The 20,582-nt window shown below is 34.0% G+C and overlaps 1 protein-coding gene across 7 annotated transcripts in view; it reads right to left on the bottom strand.

Moving 5' to 3' along the window:
• CEP126 (centrosomal protein 126) overlaps positions 1 to 20,582 on the bottom strand; it is a 116,970-nt gene that overhangs the window by 29,421 nt on the left and 66,967 nt on the right. For 6 of the 7 annotated variants that reach the window (XM_067750805.1, XM_067750806.1, XM_067750809.1 and 3 more), the window contains one exon: positions 16,035 to 18,195. In XM_067750805.1, the coding sequence (XP_067606906.1) occupies positions 16,035 to 18,195 (2,161 nt within the window). Of the gene's footprint in view, positions 1 to 1,181; positions 1,295 to 16,034; positions 18,196 to 20,582 lie in introns of all 7 variants that reach the window. The other variant, XM_067750811.1, reaches the window with a different exon arrangement.

Here is a 20,582-nt window from a genome sequence, read left to right as displayed (position 1 = left end):
CAAGTGAAATGCTATTCACTTATCCATCTAGATTTTTTAATATTTGTAAAATTTATTTATTTATTTATGGCTGCATTGGGTCTTCATTGTTGCATGCAGGCTTTCTCTAGTTGCATCGAGCCGGGGCTTCTCTTCATTGCAGTGAGTGGGCTTCTCATTGTAGTGGCTTCTCTTGCTGCACAGCATGGGATCTAGGTGTGGGGGCTTCAGTAGTTGCAGCACTCAGCCTCAGTAGTTGTGGCTCGCAGGTTCTAGAGTGCAGGCTCAGTAGTTGTGGCGCACGGGCTGAGTGGCTCTGTGGCATGTGGGATCTTCCCAGACCAGGGCTCGAACTCGTGTCCCCTGCATTGGCAGGCAGATTCTTAACCACTGTGCCACCAGGGAAGTCCCCAAGATTTTTTAATATTTTAAATTCAACCCTTGGATCATGCTAGACCTCTAGAAAATGTCATATTTAGGTCACATTTACTTAGCTCTTACAGAATTACATCCACTAATTTTTAAATCAACATTATTATGCTATGGACCTTTATTGAAGATCTCTATTTGAAACAGCACATGAAACTCCTTATTTATTTGTTGTTGACTGTTAATAGGGATATATCTATTATGAACTTCAAGGTTCCCTATAGAGGATTCTCAATGGAAAATGGCTTTTAATACAGTATACCTCATATGAAATCATTATTGATATCCCCTGGTAACTATGCAACACGTTATTTTCCTTCTTGCCATGTCTTCCAGGAAGCTTAGATACCAATAGGATATTTAAACACATGGAACTATATTAGTCTTCATGATAAGCATACTTGCTTCCTGTTTCCATGGCTCTAATTTACTCTTCTTTTTTTTTCATTTTTTAATGTATATTTAAATAACTGTTGTGAATAACCTGTTTTTTCCCAGAGTTGAGTATAAATAACAAGTAAAATAATGTGATTTCTTAAAGTTAGTTTAAAATATTCATTAGTAACTGATCATTTAGGCTAACTAGAATATAGTGTATTAGTACAGTGCAGTAAGCCCCTAGCATAGAGTCTGCACTGCTTCACAATGGCTTTGGCTATATCATTTATGTTGTGGTGCGCAGTTTACAGGAAAAGCACAATCCTGTAAGAATATTCTGTTTTCCAAGCAATTTTTCACTATTGAATAAAGATTTTTACTAACACTGTACTTACATTCATCTGCTCACTGTACTTCTGTCCTACAGATCCAGGGTTTTGTCTTTTTTGCTCTAAAAGACTTCTGTGCTTATTTTCAACAATTTGTTTTCTTCTTGTAACAGTAGAATCTTAAACAAATGCCAGGACAATGTCAAAATTTACACAAGCTGAGTAGACAGTATATACCCACTTCCAAGTTACCTTCAAACATCACAGAAAACCCTGTTTCTTTCATTCAGTTGGCAAATTTCTATTGAGCTTCTCTTTTATGTACTGTGCATGGCACAGTTACAATAAAGAACAAAATCTCTGTTTTTGAGGGGTTTATAGTTTAGAGCAGTGACCTCTAAAGGTGGTGGTAGAGCACCAGAATAAATCACTGCTGCACAGGAAGAACATATTAAAATTCCAGTTTAAATTTATTATCTAAAAATTAGAAATTTAAACTTTACTATGGTAATATATGATTGACACTGGCACCTTTGTCAGTTTGCAAGGTAGATGGTCATACACTGCATACAGTAAACAAAGTTATCTTGGAGGAACAGTGGAGGTTCTAAGTGTATAAGGTTGGCAGTGTTATCATTCATTAGTGTTCTTTTGTGTCCTTCAATGCACTAAATTTTATGTGTGCCCTCGATTTATGGATAACTCGTAGTATCTGAATGAGTCCTCACAAAATGGAAAAGAGAATAAAAATGATGTTTGTAGGGCTTCCATTGTACGTGCAATGTTTTATTATTTAAGCTGAGTGGTGGGTACATGGATAATTATATTATTTCCTATGCTTTCTCTATGACTAACCAAAAACATAGTCCTGCAAAATCATAAAGATAATACTAATAATGCAAGCACAGGTTAATAAGAAAAAGACAGAGCTGACACACATCTTATTCTCATTACAAACTCTTTGCCACATAATAACAATGACAGTATAGTTATATTGTAACAAAGAATCACAAATTTAAAAATGAAAAAAAATAACAATAAACCTCACCCTAAATGCATATTGTTCCTTGAGATATTATCTAAGGATGGTATATGGAACGAAGTCATCAAAATTGATAAGACATTTGAAACTAAGCATTCAGAAAATTACTTATAATACATGAGATTTTTTTTGTATATTAATACATAAAATTATTTTTATAATTATCTTAAAATGTATGATTTATAAATACAAAATTGAAAAATTATTTAAAAAGCTTGTACTTCATCTTTACCTCATTAAAAAAAATTTCTAATTCTGGCTAAGGTCCTTAATGTATGTATTAGTACAGTAATACTGTACTAATATATGGCATATACATTATATATATGCCATACATATATGTGTATATATCCATATATGTACATATATGGCATATATATGATATTTGCTTTTAATAGTTTATTGTACTACTTTTAACAGTGGTACAATAAAAACTCTTGGAGTCCAGTGGTCCAGAAGAATGGATGTAAATTTAAATGATTACAGTAAAGTGAATAAATTCTATGTGGAGCAATAAACAGAATTAAGTGAAAGCACAGAGGCTACAGTGTATTTGTAAGAAATAAGAAAGGCTTCACACTGAACCAGGAAGAATAGAAAATATGAACAAATCAGTCACAAGCATTGAAATTGAAACTGATTAAAAATCTTCCAACAAACAAAAGCCCAGGACCAGATGGCTTCAGAGGCAAATTCTATAAAGCATTTAGAGAAGAGCTAACACCTATCCTTCTCAAACTCTTCCAAAATATAGCAGAGGGAGGAACACTCCCAAACTCATTCTATGAGACCACCATCACCCTGATACCAAAACCAAAGATGTCACAAAGAAAGAAAACTACAGGCCAATATCACTGATGAACATAGATGCAAAAATCCTCAACAAAATACTAGCAAACAGAATCCAACAGCACATTAAGAGGATCATACAGCATGATCAAGTGGGGTTTGTCCAAGGAATGCAAGGATTCTTCAATATACGCAAATCAATTAGTGTGATACACCATATTAACAAATTGAAGGAGAAGAACCATATGATAATCTCAATCGATGCAGAGAAAGCTTTTGAGAAAATTGAACACCCATTTATGATAAAAAGTAGGCAGAAAGTAGGCATAGAGGGAACTTTCCTCAACATAATAAAGGCCATGTATGACAAACCCACAGCCAACATCATCCTCAATGGTGAAACACTGAAAGCATTTCCACTAAGATTAGGAACAAGACAAGGTTGTGCTCTCTCACCACTCTTATTCAACATAGTTTTGGAAGTTTTAGCAACAGCAATCAGAGAAAAAAAGAAATAAAAGGAATCCAAATTGGAAAAGAAGAAGTAAAGCTGTCACTGTTTGCAGATGACATGATACTATATATAGAGAATCCTAAAGATGCTACCAGAAAACTACTAGAGCTAATCAATGAATTTGGCAAAGTAGCAGGATACAAAATTAATGCACAGAAATCTCTGGCATTCCTATACACTAATGATGAAAAATCTGAAAGTGAAATTAAGAAAACACTACCATTTACCACTGCAACAAAAAGAATAAAACATCTAGGAATAAACCTACCTAAGGAGACAAAAGAACTGTATGCAGAAAATTATAAGACACTCATGAAAGAAATTAAAGATGATACAAATAGATGGAGAGTTATACCATGTTCTTGGATTGGAAGAATCAACATTGTGAAAATGACTCTACTACCCAAAACAATCTACAGATTTAATGCAATCTCTATCAAACTACCACTGGCATTTTTCACAGAATTGAACAAAAAATTTCACAATTTGTATGGAGACACAAAAGACCCCGAATAGCCAAAGCAATCTTGAGAACAAAAAATGGAGCTGGAGGAATCAGGCTCCCTGACTTCAGACTATACTACAAAGCTACAGTAATCAAGACAGTATGGTACTGGCACAAAAACAGAAATATAGATCAATGGAACAGGATAGAAAGCCCAGAGATAAACCCACACACATATGGTCCCCTTATCTTTGATAAAGGAGACAAGAATATAAGTGGGGAAAAGACAGCCTCTTCAATAAGTGGTGCTGGGAAAACTGGACAGGTACATGTAAAAGTATGAGATTAGATCACTCCCTAACACCATACACAAAAATAAGCTAAAAATGGATTAAAGACCTAAACGTAAGGCCAGAAACTATAAAACTCTTAGAGGAAAATATAGGCAGAACACTCTATGACATAAATGACAGCAAGATCCTTTTTGACCCACCTCCTAGAGAAATGGAAATAAAAACAAAAATAAACAAATGGGACCTAATGAAACTTCAAAGCTTTTGCACATCAAAGGAAACCATAAACAAGACCAAAAGACAACCCTCAGAATGGGAGAAAATATTTGCAAATGAAGCAATGCACAAAGGATTAATCTCCAAAATTTACAAGCAGCTCATGCAGCTCAATAACAAAAAAACAAACAACCCAATCCAAAAATGCGCAGAAGACCTAAATAGACATTTCTCTAAATAAGATATACAGATTGCCAACAAACATATGAAAGAATGCTCAACATTATTAATCGTTAGAGAAATGCAAATCAAAACTACAATGAGATATCGTCTCACACCAGTCAGAATGGCCATCATCAAAAAATCTACAAACATTAAATGCTGGAGAGGGTGTGGAGAAAAGGGAACCCTCTTGCACTGCTGGTGGGAATGTAAATTGATACAGCCACTATGGAGAACAGTATGGAGGTTTCTTAAAAAACTAAAAATAGAACTACCATACGACCCAGCAATCCCACTACTGGGCATATACCCTAAGAAAACCATAATTCAAAAAGTGTCATGTACCACAATGTTCATTGCAGCACTATTTACAATAACCAGGACATGGAATCAACCCAAGTATCCATTGACAGATGAATGGATAAAGAAGATGTGGCACATATATACAATGGAATATTACTCAGCCATAAAAAGAAACGAAATTGAGTTATTTGTAGTGAGGTGGATGGTCTTAGAGTCTGTCATACAGAGTGAAGTAAGTCAGCAAGAGAAAAACAAATACCGTATGCTAACACATATATATGGAATCTAAGAAAAAAAACAAAAAACGTCATGAAGAACCTAGGGGCAAGAAGGGAATAAAGACACAGACCTACTAGAGAATGGACTTGAGGATATGGGGAGGGGGAAGGGTAAGCTGTGACAAAGCGAGAGAGTGGCATCGACATATATACACTACCAAATGTAAAATAGATAGCTAGTGGGAAGCAGCCGCATACCACAGGGAGATCAGCTCGGTGCTTTGTGACCACCTAGAGGGGTGGGATAGGGAGGATGGGAGAGAGGGAGATGCAAGAGGGAAGAGATATGGGGACATATGTATATGTACAACTGATTCACTTTGTTATAAAGCAGAAACTAACACACCATTGTAAAGCAATTATACTCCAATAAAGATGTTAAAAAAAAAAAAAAGGCTTCATAGAGGTTATGTTTAAGCTTGGTCTTAAAGGCGTAATAGTTCCCAAATAAAAGGATCTTTGAGTCAAAAGGAACACTATGTTCTAAAGCACAAAGTAACAGTGACACATAGTTTAAGATTCTTGGGGCTGAAATATGGAAAATTCAATTAGTCTGGGACATAGAATATGAATATGCATGTAAGGACACAAATGTCTTGGGAATTACATGGGAGTGTGTATATGTGCTTTTGTGATATGAGTTCAGGTAGGAAAAAATGATACAAATATTTTTAGCCCTGAAATTAAGTACTGAAAGAACATGAGTACTGTATCTAATTTATGTTACCATAGCTAATATACATGTATATTTTCTCTACATAACTATACATATATAGCTATACACATACACTATAATTAAATATTTATGTCTATATAACAACAAAGACACAAAAGCTTCCAACTTTCAAGAAAGTTGGCTAGTAATTGAACACCTGACCTTTTAAAATAAGAAATAATAACATAATTCTAGCTAATGTGTTGAGCACTTGTAATTGCCCAGGCATTGTTCTAAACTATAGGCACTATTATCATCACCATATTTACAGATAAAGAAATTAAGGCACAGGAGACGGTAAGTAACTTGCCCAAGGGCAAAGAGCCAGTAAAGAGCAAAGCTGGGATTTAGCTCCAAACAGTCTTTAAAATCTAAAATTCTAGCTCTTACCCTCTATGTTAGTAACTTTCATTCTGATTTGACTGTGTCTCATAGAAAGATATTTTGCATTGTGAATTAGGATGTATACATAGTTTTGTGAAACATACTTACTCTTATATAATGCCCTCTGGTAGTTTCTATTCTAGAACATTCTACAATTATATTTCATTAAAAAATCCTGGTCACTACTCATTAAATCAATTTTATAATCCGCTAATGAATCATGACCAGTAGTTTAAAAAGTACTGTATTATGTTTATTCTCACCTATATGGGAATGCTAAATATGTTAAATGATAGATATGCTAAATGTTATAGTTTATAGTGAGATCATTTGGGCAGTATAAAGTTTTTGTACTGTTTTGTATGCTTGGAATTGTCTTCCCCTAAACCTTATAAAGTCTCTTTCTATTTTTGAACAGCTTTAAAAATATATTAAATAAATGAAAATTAACTTGGCCACATGAGTGCTGTATCAATAATTTTTCCCTTCCTTTAGCCCTGTTCATAAATCTTCTGGAGGCAAGATCTACCAATACTTTTGTACTTTCTTTATTTGTAGCATAATTGTTTTTGATTGTTCTTTGTGTAGATGTTCAGTTTTGTGGATTATAGACTGATCCCAGGAACAGATGAAGGGGAAGAACCTACAACCAAGATTACTCTACCAGCAAGAATCTCAGTCAGATTCGATAGAAAAATGAAAAGCTTTACAGACAAGCAAAAGCTAAGATACAAGTTTATGCTTAAAACTGTTCCACTCACATACATGCACTTAAATACTATTTACTAATTAATATAATAGCTGACAACCTTGGTATTTTTGCAAAAATAATATAGCTTGTAATGGCATCTCTGGCCAAATTTCTAGTCTCAATGAAAATTCTAAATATGGTAGTTTTACTACTAAAACTCAAAATAATGCTACTATTCTTTAGTAAAGTATTACATTTTTTTTTTTTTTGGTGGTACGCAGGCCTCTCACTGTTGTGGCCTCTCCCGTTGTGGAGCACAGGCTCCGGACGCACAGGCTCAGTGGCCATGGCTCACGGGCCCAGCCACTCCGCGGCATGTGGGATCTTCCCAGACCGGGGCACGGACCCGTGTCCCCTGCATTGGCAGGCGGACTCTCAACCACTGTGCCACCAGGGAAGCCCAAGTATTACATATTTTAAAATTTGCAATATTCTTAATTATAAACGAGGGAAAAATCTGGAGACATTCACGGAATTATATATTCAGATGAGATCTTAGACATTAACTAGTTCAACCACTTACTCATAGATCTAAATCACTCAGAGGTGAACTTGAATGCTTAGTGATGGGGAGCCATTACCCCATGTGGTGCCCTCCTCAGTTGTTGGTGGTTTAAGCTCAAACCCTTACTTATGCTGAGCTGAAAACATCCTTGCACTTTTTACCACTTCATCTTTTTCTATTTTCTCCTTCTTTTACATAATAAACCTTCAAACATTTGTACAGAGCTATCATGTCTCTTAGGCTTGAGCTCCTTTAATTGGTCATCAGACCGAACCCCTCCTTCCAGAGTCGTGGCTCACCCCAATGAGGGTGAGCCCAATTTTTATATGCAGCTCTTAAAATATATAGCCTAAAATAATGTAGAGTATAACAGTACTTCCAAAGATCTGGTTATTATAGCCTAAAATTATATTAAGTTTTTAACATATATATATATATGTTATATGTATATACATATGTTATATGTATGTACATATATATGTATATATGTAACATATATAAACTTTTTTTTTTGGTTTAGTTTTGTGTGAATTTTTTCTTTTTTTTAAAGAACAGTTGTCAAGATGGATATCTTTCTTCTTCTGTAAAATTAAAAAAACCCCCAACTAAATAGATACAAGCAAAATGCAAAATGCAAAAAAAAAAAAAACCCAAAAAACACATTAAAATGTGTGAGTTTTGGGCTTCCCTGGTGGTGCAGTGTTTGAGAGTCCGCCTGCCGATGCAGGGGACATGGGTTCGTGCCCCGGTCCGGGAAGATCCTACATGTCGCGGAGCGACTGGGCCCGTGATCCATGGTCGCTAAGCCTGTGCGTCCGGAGCCTGTGCTCCACAACGGGAGAGGCCATAGCAGTAAGAGGTCCGCGTACCACAAAAAAAAAAAAAAAAAAAAAAAAAAAGTGAGTTTTATTTACCAAGAAGAGAGAAACTACAAATCACAAATTGGCAGAAAATATATGCAACACATATAACTGATGCAGCATCCTAGAGTATACAAGGAACTTATATCAATAAGGGAAACACCTTCCCGCCCCAGAATCCAAGAGCAGACATTTCACAAAAGAGGAAATGCAAATAGTGCATAAACATATGAAAAATGCTCAGTTCATTAGTAACCAGGGCAATGCAAATCGTTATAATTAGACACCATTTCTCACCCATATGATTGAAAGTCTGATTATCGGAGTTTTGGTGAGCATGTAGTAAATGGGACTTTCATATATTGCTCTGGAAAATAATTTGGCATTACCTATTGAAATACACTTAACCTACTTAAAAATACACATACTCTATGACCCAGCAACATGTTTATCAGTAGATGTGCAAAACTGTTCCCAGAAGCATTATTCATAAAAGCAAGAAACTGAAAGCAACCCAATGTCCAGTAATAGGAGAATGAAAAATTTTTGTAGAATATAGCAATTTTAATGAAATGTAATACAAAAATGAATACAAATGAAATACAGTTAAACTAATGAATAATGGATCCAAAAAACAAATCTATTGAGAAAAGCAAATCATAGAGGTATATAGATGAAATGGCTCCATTTATATGAGTTACAAAACTAGGCAAAACTAAACAATATATTGTTTGAGATACATTTACACATGGTAAAATTATAAAGAAAAGCATAGAATAATTAACACAATTCTATGTAGTGTCATTTTGTAAGATAGGAGGGGGATGCAATTAAGGAGAGGCATGTGAGATTTCAACAATACTAGTGATTTTCTATTTCTGAAACTGGGCATTGGGCACAGGGTTCTTTTATTATTAGTCTTTAACTTGTTCTTGTACATTATGTACATTATTTGTATGTAAGACGTATTTCTCAATTGAGAAACTTTAAAAAGTATATTGAGTGCAAATACATGACTATAGTTATCTCTGCTAAACCAAACTTTATTAGTTTTTGTTTATCATTTCAGTTAGTAAAGATGATTTTAAATCTTCATGCCATTCTTCATTTTATTAATGACTTCCTTTGTTACTCTGTACTTTCCACAAACTGTATAGATGAATGTACTATTTTTAAAATGTGTATCACTGAAAAATCTAGTTATTCAGCATTTTAAAAATTAAATTAATTTATATTCTCCAGCTTTATTGAAATATTGACAATACAACATATTTTGTTTACAAGTTATACAATGTGATTAGTAGATACACATATATATTTCAAAATAATCACCACAATAAGGTTATCTCCATCTCCTCACAGAGAGAGTTTTTTTTTTAAACAAGCATAATAGCTAAGTAATTAAGACAACAGATGCTAGAGAAAGAATGCCTGCATTTTAGTCCTGGCTCTGCCATTTATACTAGTTATGTGACTTACACAAGTTATTAGCCCTCTCACTGTTTCAGTTTCCTCATTTATGAAATGGGGGTAATATTATTTACTCACAGAGTTATTGAGAGAATTAAATTTGTTTCCATATGTAAAGTGCTCAGAATAGTGATTGGCACACAGTAGATGCTATCTAATTTTTACCTAAAATAATTTGCTTCAGTGTCTCTGATTACATTTCTGATTCCATGAAAACTAGATTTATTCTAAGGTAAGAACACTGGAGCTGCAATACAAAATCCTGGCTTTGTTTTGAACTACCTGTGTCATCTTGAGCTATATAATCTCACTGTTACATGTGTCAATTTCCTCATCTATAAAATATGGGAGTTAAGCTCAATTGCATCTTTGATCTTTTCTAGCAATCAAAATTTTGATTCCTTGAAGGTATTTTTAATACTTCCTAGAAAAGAAAAAAAATACATTCTTTCTGAAATCAGGTTTCGAAGTATTTGATAGGCCAACATCATTTGGCTTTTTAAAAAAGTGAAGTATAACCACCTATAGAAACATGTGCAAATTATAAGTATACAGGTTATGTAGACACACCCAGATTGCACAGACACCCACTGAAAAAGCTTTCCTTATAACCTGTTTCCATATACCCCCATCCATAGTTGTACCTATTCTTCAACATGATAGAAATGGAATATAATATGCATTTTAATGACTGGCTTCTTTTGCACAATATCATGGTGATTCATCCATGTTACTGTTTCTTAGCAGTGGCCAATTCATTTTTTATTACGGTATTTCTCTGAATGAATAAATTTCACTTTATATATTGTAGTGTTGAAGAACATTTGAGATCATTCTAGATTATGGCTATAAAGCTGCTAAAGTTTTAGAACTTTAGAAAGTTCTTGTACATGTCTTCTGTTTTACATATGAATGAATTTCTCACACACACACACACACACACACACACACACACACACACACACACACACACACCTCTTGGTCTGGAATTGCCAGGTCAAAGGATATGCGTATATTCAAATTTAGTAGACATTGAGTTTCCAGGTGTTACACATCTTTGTTAATACTTAGTATTGTATTTTAAAAATTTTAGCCATTCTGATAATGTGTGTGTAGTTGTATCTAATTGTTTTAATGTGAATTTTTCTGAGGACTGAAGCTGAGATCTTTCCATGTTTATTGACCATTTGGCTATCCTCCTTTATGAGAAGCTAATTCAAATATTTTGCCTTTAAAATAAATCGGTGTGATGGTCTTTTGGATGTGTCATCTGTCTACTGTCCCCAGTTATTCAATCAAACACTAATGTGTTGCTGTGAAGGTATTTTGTAGATGTTATTAAAGTCTATAATCAGTTTGCTTTAAGTAAAGGGGATTATCCTAGATAATCTTAGTGTACCTGAGTCAATCAATTCAAAGGCCTCAGAAGCAAGCTTTCTTGAGAGAATACAAAATTCTGCCTGTGAATGGCAACGTTTGTCTATTCCTATGAGTTCCTGCCTTTCCTCTTGGCCTGCCCTAAAAATTTCAGACTTGCCTAGATACCCTCCTCCCCCGACTCCACACACATTTATGTAAGCCAACCTATTGAACTAAATCTTAATATATCTTACTGGTTCTGTTTCTCTGGTTCAAACCTGACTGATATAATTAGGTTGTCTTTTTCTTATTGATTGTAGGAGTTCTTTATAGATTCTGGATATGAGCTCTTTGTTGGTATTATGCATTATAACTATCTTCTTTCACTCTATAGTTTGCTTTTTTAATATCTTAATGGTGTTTTGGATGAAAAAGTTTCAATCTTCTCCTTAATGGTTAGTGCTTTTATGTCTGTGTAAAAAATCCCTGCCCATCCCAAAATCATAAGCATATTCCCTATGTTATCTTCTAGAAGCATTTCTTTTTCACTTTCCATATTCATATATACAGTTCACTTGGAATTGACTTTTGTGTATGGTGTGAGGTAAGGGTCATTTTACTAATTCCATATAATCATTCAATTGACTCAGCACCATTTAATAAAAAGACAAATATTGGGCTTCCCTGGTGGCACAGTGGTTGAGAGTCCACCTGCCGTTGCAGGGGACACGGGTTCGTGACCCGGTCCAGGAAGATCCCACATGCCGTGCAGTGGCTAGGCCCGTGAGCCATGGCCGCTGAGCCTGCGCATCCGGAGCCTGTGCTCCGCAACGGGAGAGGCCACAACAGTGAGAAGCCCGTGTACTGCAAAAAAAAAAAAAAAAAAAAAAAAAAAAAGACAAATCTTTTCTCCCTGCTATGCAGTACCACCTTTGCCAAAAATCAAGCATTCAAATATGTGGGTCTGTTTCTAGACTCTATTCTGTTCCATTGGTGTAAATATCCTGGTGCAAAAAGCATATTGTTCAGAGAGAAGGATGTAAATAATTACTGATTTTAGAAATAAGTTATTGATGTTGACCTGGTCCAGAGTATGACAAAAGGAATGGGTACTTGAGGCAGAATGGTAGAGAAATTCATTAGAGGTGAGAAAGGATTGAGAGAGATCAGGGCATTGGATTGTTCATTCACATCAATACTGAATCACCAGTATATTGGCAAAGACTTTTCCAATAAAGAATGACTGTGAACCAGATGCCAAAGTCCTCTTTCAGGGGAAAAATTACTTGAGAGATCAGGAGTTGGCATAGTTGAATGACTTGGGTCTCACGGAAATAGAGTTTTTACTGAGAGTTTTGCTGGAGAGTTCTGGATATGCTAATGGAGAGCAAGATGCCCTCCACAATTGTCAACTCTGGGTACACTGTGAGAATAAAAGTGACCTGGCAAATAGGAGAGTACAAAAAAAATGAATAGATGCTCACTGAACTATAATCCAGTATTAGCAAAGGGTTCATTTGAAATGTTTAATATTTAAATAGTTTTGAAAAAAAAAAGCTTGAATGACTGAACATACAAAGATGTTCAGTAATGTAATACTGAACAGATGTAATCCTGTTAGTATTAGATTTTCCAAGTATAATTACAGTATTAAGAAGTATAGACATGTACAACAAAACAGAGTGGTATTGGCACAAAAACAGACACATAGAACAATGGAACAGAATAGAGAGCCCAGAAATAAACCCATGCACTTATGGTCTATTAACCTACTTCAAAGGAGGCAAGAATGTACAATGGAGAAAAGACTGTCTCTTCCATAAGTGGCACTGGGAAAACTGGACTGCTACATGTTAAAGAATGAAATTAGAACATTCTCTAATACCGTATACAAAAATAAAATCAAAATGGATTAAAGACCTAAATGTAAGACTGGAAACTCCTAGAAGAAAACATAGGCATAATACTCTTTGACAGAAATCATTGCAATATTTTTTTGGCTTTGTCTCCTAAAGCAAAGGAAATAAGAGCAAAAATAAACAAATGGAATCTAATTAAACTTAAAAGCTTTTGCACAGCAAAGGAAACCATCAACAAAATGAAAAGACAACCTCATGAATGGGAGAAAATACTTGTAAATGATATGACCAATAAGGGATTAATATCTAAAATATATAAATAGCTCATACAACTCAACAGCAAAAAACCCAATCAAAAAAAAAAAAAAAAAAAGCAGAAGACCTGCACAGATATTTTTCCAAAGAAGACATATGGATGGCCAACAGGCATGTGAAAAGATGCTCAACATCACTTTAGAATTAGTAGAGAAATGCACATCAAAACCACAATGAAGTATGACCTCACATCTGTCAGAATGGCTATCACCGAAAAGTCTACAAATAACAAATGTTGGAGAGGATGTGGAGAAAAGGGAACCCTCATACACTGTTGGTGGGAATGTAAATTGCTGCAGTCACTATGGAAAACAGCATGAAGCTTCCTCAAAAAACTAAAAATAGAACTACTTTCACTCCTCAATATATGTCTGATGAAAGTGAAGACACGAATTTGAAAAGCTACTTCACCCCTTCATAGCAGCATTATTTACAATAGCCAGGATATGGAAGCAGTGCATAATGGAATATTACTCAGCCACAAAAAAGAATGAGATTCTGTCATTTGCAATAACATGGATGGACCTAGAGAGTATTATACTTAGTGAAATAAGCCAGACAGAGAAAGTCAGATACTCTGTTATCATTTATATGCGGAATCTAAAAAATAAAACAAATGAATCTATATAACAAAACAGACTCACAGATGTAGAGAACAAACTAGTGGTTTGAGGGAAGAGGGAATGGGGGAGAGGCAAGACAGGGGTATGGAATTAAGAGATACAAACTACTATGTATAAAATAGATAAGCAACAAGGATATATTGTACAGCACAGGAAAATATAGCCATCATATTCAATAACTTTAAAGTATAATCTATAAAAATATTGAATCACTATGATGTACACCTGAAACTAATATATTGTAAATCAACTATACTTCAATAAAAGCAAAACAATGAACAAAAAAATAAGTATAGACATATATAACAATTTCAATATTTCTATCTCTTTAAAAACATGGCAAAAAATGTTAAAATTCATTACATTTTCCAGTGTTCATCATACAAAGACCCATAAGAACTATTACCTACTTTGGTTAAATGTTAGAAAAATATTGGTGTTTTAGATTTTATATATATATATATATATATATTTCTTTTAGCAGAGAAGGAGATCATAATTTTCATATGTTACCCTTTTATGCTTGAGCTATTGGGAAACTATATTTCCTAATATTTTTCCTGATCAGCTCAGACTCTGATACATGTTCACTTAATAATTATATTTATTACATAGTTTTAGTAGAAAAACTATGGGACTTGGAGCCATAGATATTTGAATGAAAGTACCATTTTTGCTATTTCCTAGCTCATGACCTTGGGCAATTCTATTTCCTTCTTTGCAAAATGGGGTTTTAAAAAATACTTATTTGTCAGGGTTGCTGTGAGGTTTAAATGAGACAATAATTGTAAAGCACTTAGCACTATAACTGGCACAGAGTAGGAATTCAAGAAAGGCAACCATTATAATTTATTTACCATAATTTCCTTTAAAATATCAAATCTACATGATGCTTTCATTTTCTGGAAGGAGTGTGAAAACTGAAGTTACATTGTGAAGTGGCTGGATAAAAAGAAAATGAAACCTTTTAGTGAGAGAAATAATAGTTAAAAATCTAGGTTTAGATTAAGGTCTTTGCATTTAGCTTCCCATCTGCTAATCTGGCTTGTGTCCATTCAATTCAAGAAAAGACTGGATGCCTACTAAGTACCAGGCAGTGTTAAAACCTGGGGATAAGGTGAAGAATTATAAAAATAGTCCCTTGTCCTTAAAATTTCATGGTCTAATTGAAGAAGGCTTTAAATAGTTTAAATTTAAACTAACTACCTCATTATATCCTCTTTATATTTATTCATACCTTTGGGAGAAGAAAAGGGTTGCTTTTCTGATGTTTCCCAAGTCTTATCTATTTCTGAATAGGCAATTGATTTCTACTGGTAGGAAAATTTATGGGCCTATAGTCCATTTGCTTAGAGGAAAGTAGCTTCATGAGGCATCAACCAGCTACTAAGGGCAAAGGCATAATATAGAGAATTAATTTTCAAAAATGTTTAAAGGAATGCTATCATTTTTTCTCCATATGAAACCCTACATACATAACAGATAAAAGTAAAGTTGCCACTCTTTTGGAAAGAGAATGAGAGGGGTAGGCACACCTATTATTAGCTTATAACAATTAAATTTAACAAACATTTTAAAGAAGAATAAAGAAAAGTATTATAATCACATTTATTCACCTATTTAGAATATTTTAAACAACATTTTTCACTGTGCTTACTTGACAGAAATTTTGACTGTAATATTGGGATAATAACAGAATTTATTTTTAAACTAACAAGAAAAGTCATGGAAAAAATGGAGGTTGGCAAAAGTTTCTAGTTTTAGTTGAGCAAAGGTTGGGTCATTCGCTTAAAAGCAATAGCTACTAGATAGACAAGGGTACAATATTAAGGGTGATAAGTTATTTCTATAAAGCTGTTATTATTTAATATTAATATCTTATAAGGTGCATATTGCCATATCTCAAGAAGAGAAAGTTCACATGAATTTAAAAACTTGTACTTTTTACCTATAAAAATATATAAATTTATTCTTACCAGCGGCCTTTTCATTTTGACCCAGAATATTATGCTGTATTTTCCACAAGGGAACAAATTCTTCTTTAGTAGTTTTAAGAGTCACAGAGGAATGACTTTCTTCATATGCTGGACATCTTTGGGTGTAATATAATGTCCCATCTTGCTGGGCAACCATTTGATTGCCGTTTGAATGATTTATTTTTGCTAAAGTTTGGCACTCAGAAGAACAATATGGTAGAGATGGCATCGCAGTGACTAAGTCAGGACAAACATGTGAGAGTGGAAGACTACTTTCTTGATTCCACTGATTTAACTTGTGTTCTGTTGGAAGCACATGTTTTGAATTAACATAGTCACATGTACTGATGTTTTGAGAATTTTCAGGCATTACAGTTTGATACTGAGATACTTGTATATTTTTACAACTTCTAATATTTAATTGAGATTTAGGAGGAGGATGAGGCACAATTAATTTACCCTGAGCTTGTAAAAATGTGTTGGCTTTGCTCGCAGACTGTGGTCGAATAACAGCGCCTTTTCTGTTCGTATATATAAAGCCTGATTGAACTTTAGCAGATCTTGTTCTTCTAATTACTTTTGCTCCACCCTTTTGTGGATTAGTTTTCTGAGTTTTAGAACCACCACTATTTACAGGGGATTTACTTTCCTCTTCTTTTGAGTCTGGCCAGGCTTGTTTAGCAATGTTATAACCTGAAGGTATAAAGCAGTTCAAAGGCACATGGTCTATTCCAGATCCTCCTAAAGCAGTGACATTTTCAGAGATAAAATCATCCTTGGGCTTTTTCTTATCAGCAGAATTCACAGAAGAAGCAGGAATAATACTAGTAATGTTGCTGGCAGCAACACTTTTAGTTTGAATGTGGAATTGTTGAGACCACTGTTGAGTTATTCCTATTCTATTTTTCAGTGAATGATTATCTTCAACATGTTTTTCTGTATCTTCAGTTTCATCAATCCATCTCAGTTTTTTAATAATCTTTGGAATTTCTGCACTTTTCCCTTTTTCTTTTGTTAATTCAATACTATCTCTGATATCTGCTGCTTTTTGATTTCCTAACTTAAAGCCTTGGTTTGTAACCAGTGCCTTAAAATAATCATGTTCATATTTAGATTCTTTCTTTAAAATACTTTTAAGAAACCTCACACCATTTCTCTCATGAATATTGCATTTCATTTTCTTGTGCTGACCAACTAAGTCACAATTAGAAATTATACTATACAATGATGTTGATGCTTCAGCTATTTTCTGTTTTTTATCTTTTGAGTCAGAGTTGTAAGGTATACAGCCAGCTTGAAAATTATCTGAAAATAAAGACAACTCTTCCTCATCACAGTTAGAATATCTTATCTTTTCATCTTTAATGTCTTTCATTTCCCCTAACTTATCAGAACACTGCACTGGGTCAATTTCTTTTATATGTATACTTTTTTTGGGTAAAGGCCTAGCTGATAGTGTATTCGATGGCAAAACTAAAGGTTTTGCCACAGGTACAAATGAAGTGGGTACTGAAGTAGTTCTATTTTCTTGAGTCAATTCAGAATATTTCTCTTGGTCTGAAATTGTTGCCATTTCCTGGGTTGGAGAATCTGGATTGGCCTGGGCTTTGCTGAATTTAAATGTTGGGCTCTCAGTAACTAATGGTCTCTCCCTTTTGAATGATCCAGGATTGGTGTCAGTTGTCCTCATAGCACTAGTTTCAGAGGTCTTTTTGCTTTTTATATCTTTTACAAATATGGGTGGACTATATACAAAGGCTACTGAATTGTTAGCAGTATTTGTGGCTCTTTCCACAGTTCTACTCAGAGCAGATGAATTTTGTTCTTCACTATTAAGACATTTACGTGAAGGTAGAACATTAGGTTTACTTAAAATATCTGAGAAAGGTGTGACAGTCTGAGTGTTTGGATCATCTAAATTTATAAGCCAATTATTTATATATTGAGTTTTAGAGAATGACAGCTTATCTTCATCAAAGCAGCTTAGATTAGTTGATTGAAGATTTGCGGATTTGAGGGAAATAGAATTCTGCTGCTGGATTGGTGTAGAAGGCTCCTTATTAAGTTTTAAATATATTTCTTCACATTCCCTAGCCTCAAGACTGTCTATACTTGAGAGGGTTTCAGAATTTGTTATATGATTAACTTCATCACAAAATTTCTGAAAGAAAAAAAAGAACATTGTTTTATAGCTTAGAAAATTTTAAGTGCCAAAATTAATGATTCAACACACCATTGTTACTGAGCCCAATTCTATTTGGCATATAAAATAGAGTAGTACGACTACAAACCGTATAGGTATATAAATAATCTATATCCCTGGAGTAGTCCTCAGAGTGAAAAAGAGGGAGCCAACAAAGACTTACAATAAAGTGTGTGTGCCTTAATTTCTTCACCTTAAAGTATTGATAATTACTTAATTATCCTAGCCATAGTTATAGCTTAAAAAATAATTTTGCTATTGCTATTCCATTCAGAGAATGGAGTTTCTTGAAGATTTCATAATGGCATGTGAAATTCTGAAAAATAGTAATTTACAAATGGTATGTTTTTCCTGAAACCTTCACTGGACGTGAACGAGGCTCCTAAAAGCCCTATGACTCTAATATGAGCTTCCTATTGGTCAGGCTACATCTTTTTATAAAAGTTAATCTCATGGTCTGTATAATAGCGTTCTCAACTCTGGCTGCATATTAGAGCCACATAAGAAGCTTTGTAAAAACATGCCAGGTCCTGCTGATTGAATACTTGGATGGGGTCCAGGTACTGGTGGTATTATTATTATTTTTAAATTCCCCAGGTAACTCTAATGTGGATTTAGGATTGATTTTAATGACTCGTTTTTGGAGATTTAGCACAGTAATAATTTCTATGAATTCCTTACATGTTCTTATTGCTACTTCAATGAAATTTCATGGAAATTATCAGTTTTTAATAAAATTTCACGATCACTTCAAAGTATAGTCAATGTTTAAAACTATTTCTAATTTCTCACATATATGACATATGTTTAGAATGCATTAATCTGTATCACATATGTAGAAATAAATTCAAGAAGACTTTAAATTGTTAATCTAGTCAAGAAGACTCAAAGAAAATTAGTTCCCTTAAAATTTTAGAAAATTTAAATATTTTGGTATTAAACAAAAATTTATTATTTTTATAGCCCCCCAAATAAACTGAGAAACCAACGAAATCAGTTACAGATAAAATATTTTACTTTGTATAGTTCATGCTTATTGATATATTATTGTGAAATGTTTAGAAAATGATTCATAAGAGTTTGTTATTACTAGCATTTACTCCCTGCCTGTCACATCCTTCAGTACTGTGATATCTTTTTAAAGAGATGGTCACTCTACCTAACTAGAACAAATCAAAGCACAGCTTCTTCAGTGCCTGTTTTTGGAATTGAGTTGTATTAATTGATAATGAGGCTCCTAAAACCTCTATGACTCTAATATGAATTTCTTTGAGATTGCATCTAATGAGATATAGAAATCTGGGTTAGAAGGTCCTTCTAGCTGTAAGTGTGATGTTCATGGCTTTAAGATTTCTCTTCGCATATGTCTGTGATGGCTTCATTTCCCAAAGCACCTCAGAAGAAATTCATCAACTTCTGATTTCACTAAATTATACTATTTTTTCCCTCAGAAATTTTCTTATACTAAAAAATGAAACATTATGATCAGCTTCAAGTTTTGCTTGTAAGTTACTGATAAAAACTGTACTAGACTTAACATGCCTTGTGTTTTAGTCTTTAAATCAACTTTATTGAGATATACTTATCTACAATAAAATGCACTCATTTAAAATGTATAGTTCGAAACCATCATACTGAAATATTTTAGAACCTTTCCATCTGTTGAAATTTCCATCATGCTTCTTTGTAGTCAATACTTACCCATTAACAACCACTAATCTGTTTTCTGTCACTATAGATCTGAGTTTTCATCTGTTATCATTTTCATTCTGCCTGAAAAATTTCTGGGAGCATTTCTTATAGTGCAGATACTGGTGGTGGTGTTCAGCTGATGTTTGTTTGAAAATGCCTATTTTGCCTTCATTTTAGAAGGACATTTAGAAGGACATTTTAGTTAGATATAGATTATAAGTTGGTCATATGTTTTCTTCTCAGAACTTTAAAAATATTGTTTCACTGTCTTCTGGCTTGAAATTAGTATGGTCCATCTTATCTTTGTTCACCTGCACATAATACATCTTCCCCCCCCCAGCTTAATCTAATTTTCATGTGCTTTTATGAAGGGTGTGTGCGCACATGCACATGGGTGCACACTTATCCTTCTTGGAGTTTGTTGAGCTTCTTTGATTTGTGGATTCATAGTTTCATCAAGTTTGAAACATTTTCAGCCACTGTTTTCTTTAAAGGTTCCCTCTACCCCTTGTGAGATTTAAATTAAATGTATGTTAGATTTAGATATTGTTCCTCAGGTCACTAACATTTTGTTATATATTTTTTCCGTCTTTTTTCTCCCAATGCTTCAGTTTGGATGATTTCGGTCCACTGATCTTTTTGTCCATAATGCC

This window comes from Pseudorca crassidens, chromosome 9 (genome assembly GCF_039906515.1).
Source record: "Pseudorca crassidens isolate mPseCra1 chromosome 9, mPseCra1.hap1, whole genome shotgun sequence".
Classification (NCBI taxonomy): Eukaryota; Metazoa; Chordata; class Mammalia; order Artiodactyla; family Delphinidae; genus Pseudorca; species Pseudorca crassidens.
Note: the sequence above shows the minus strand (reverse complement) of the source record. Positions and strands in the feature narration are given on the sequence as shown.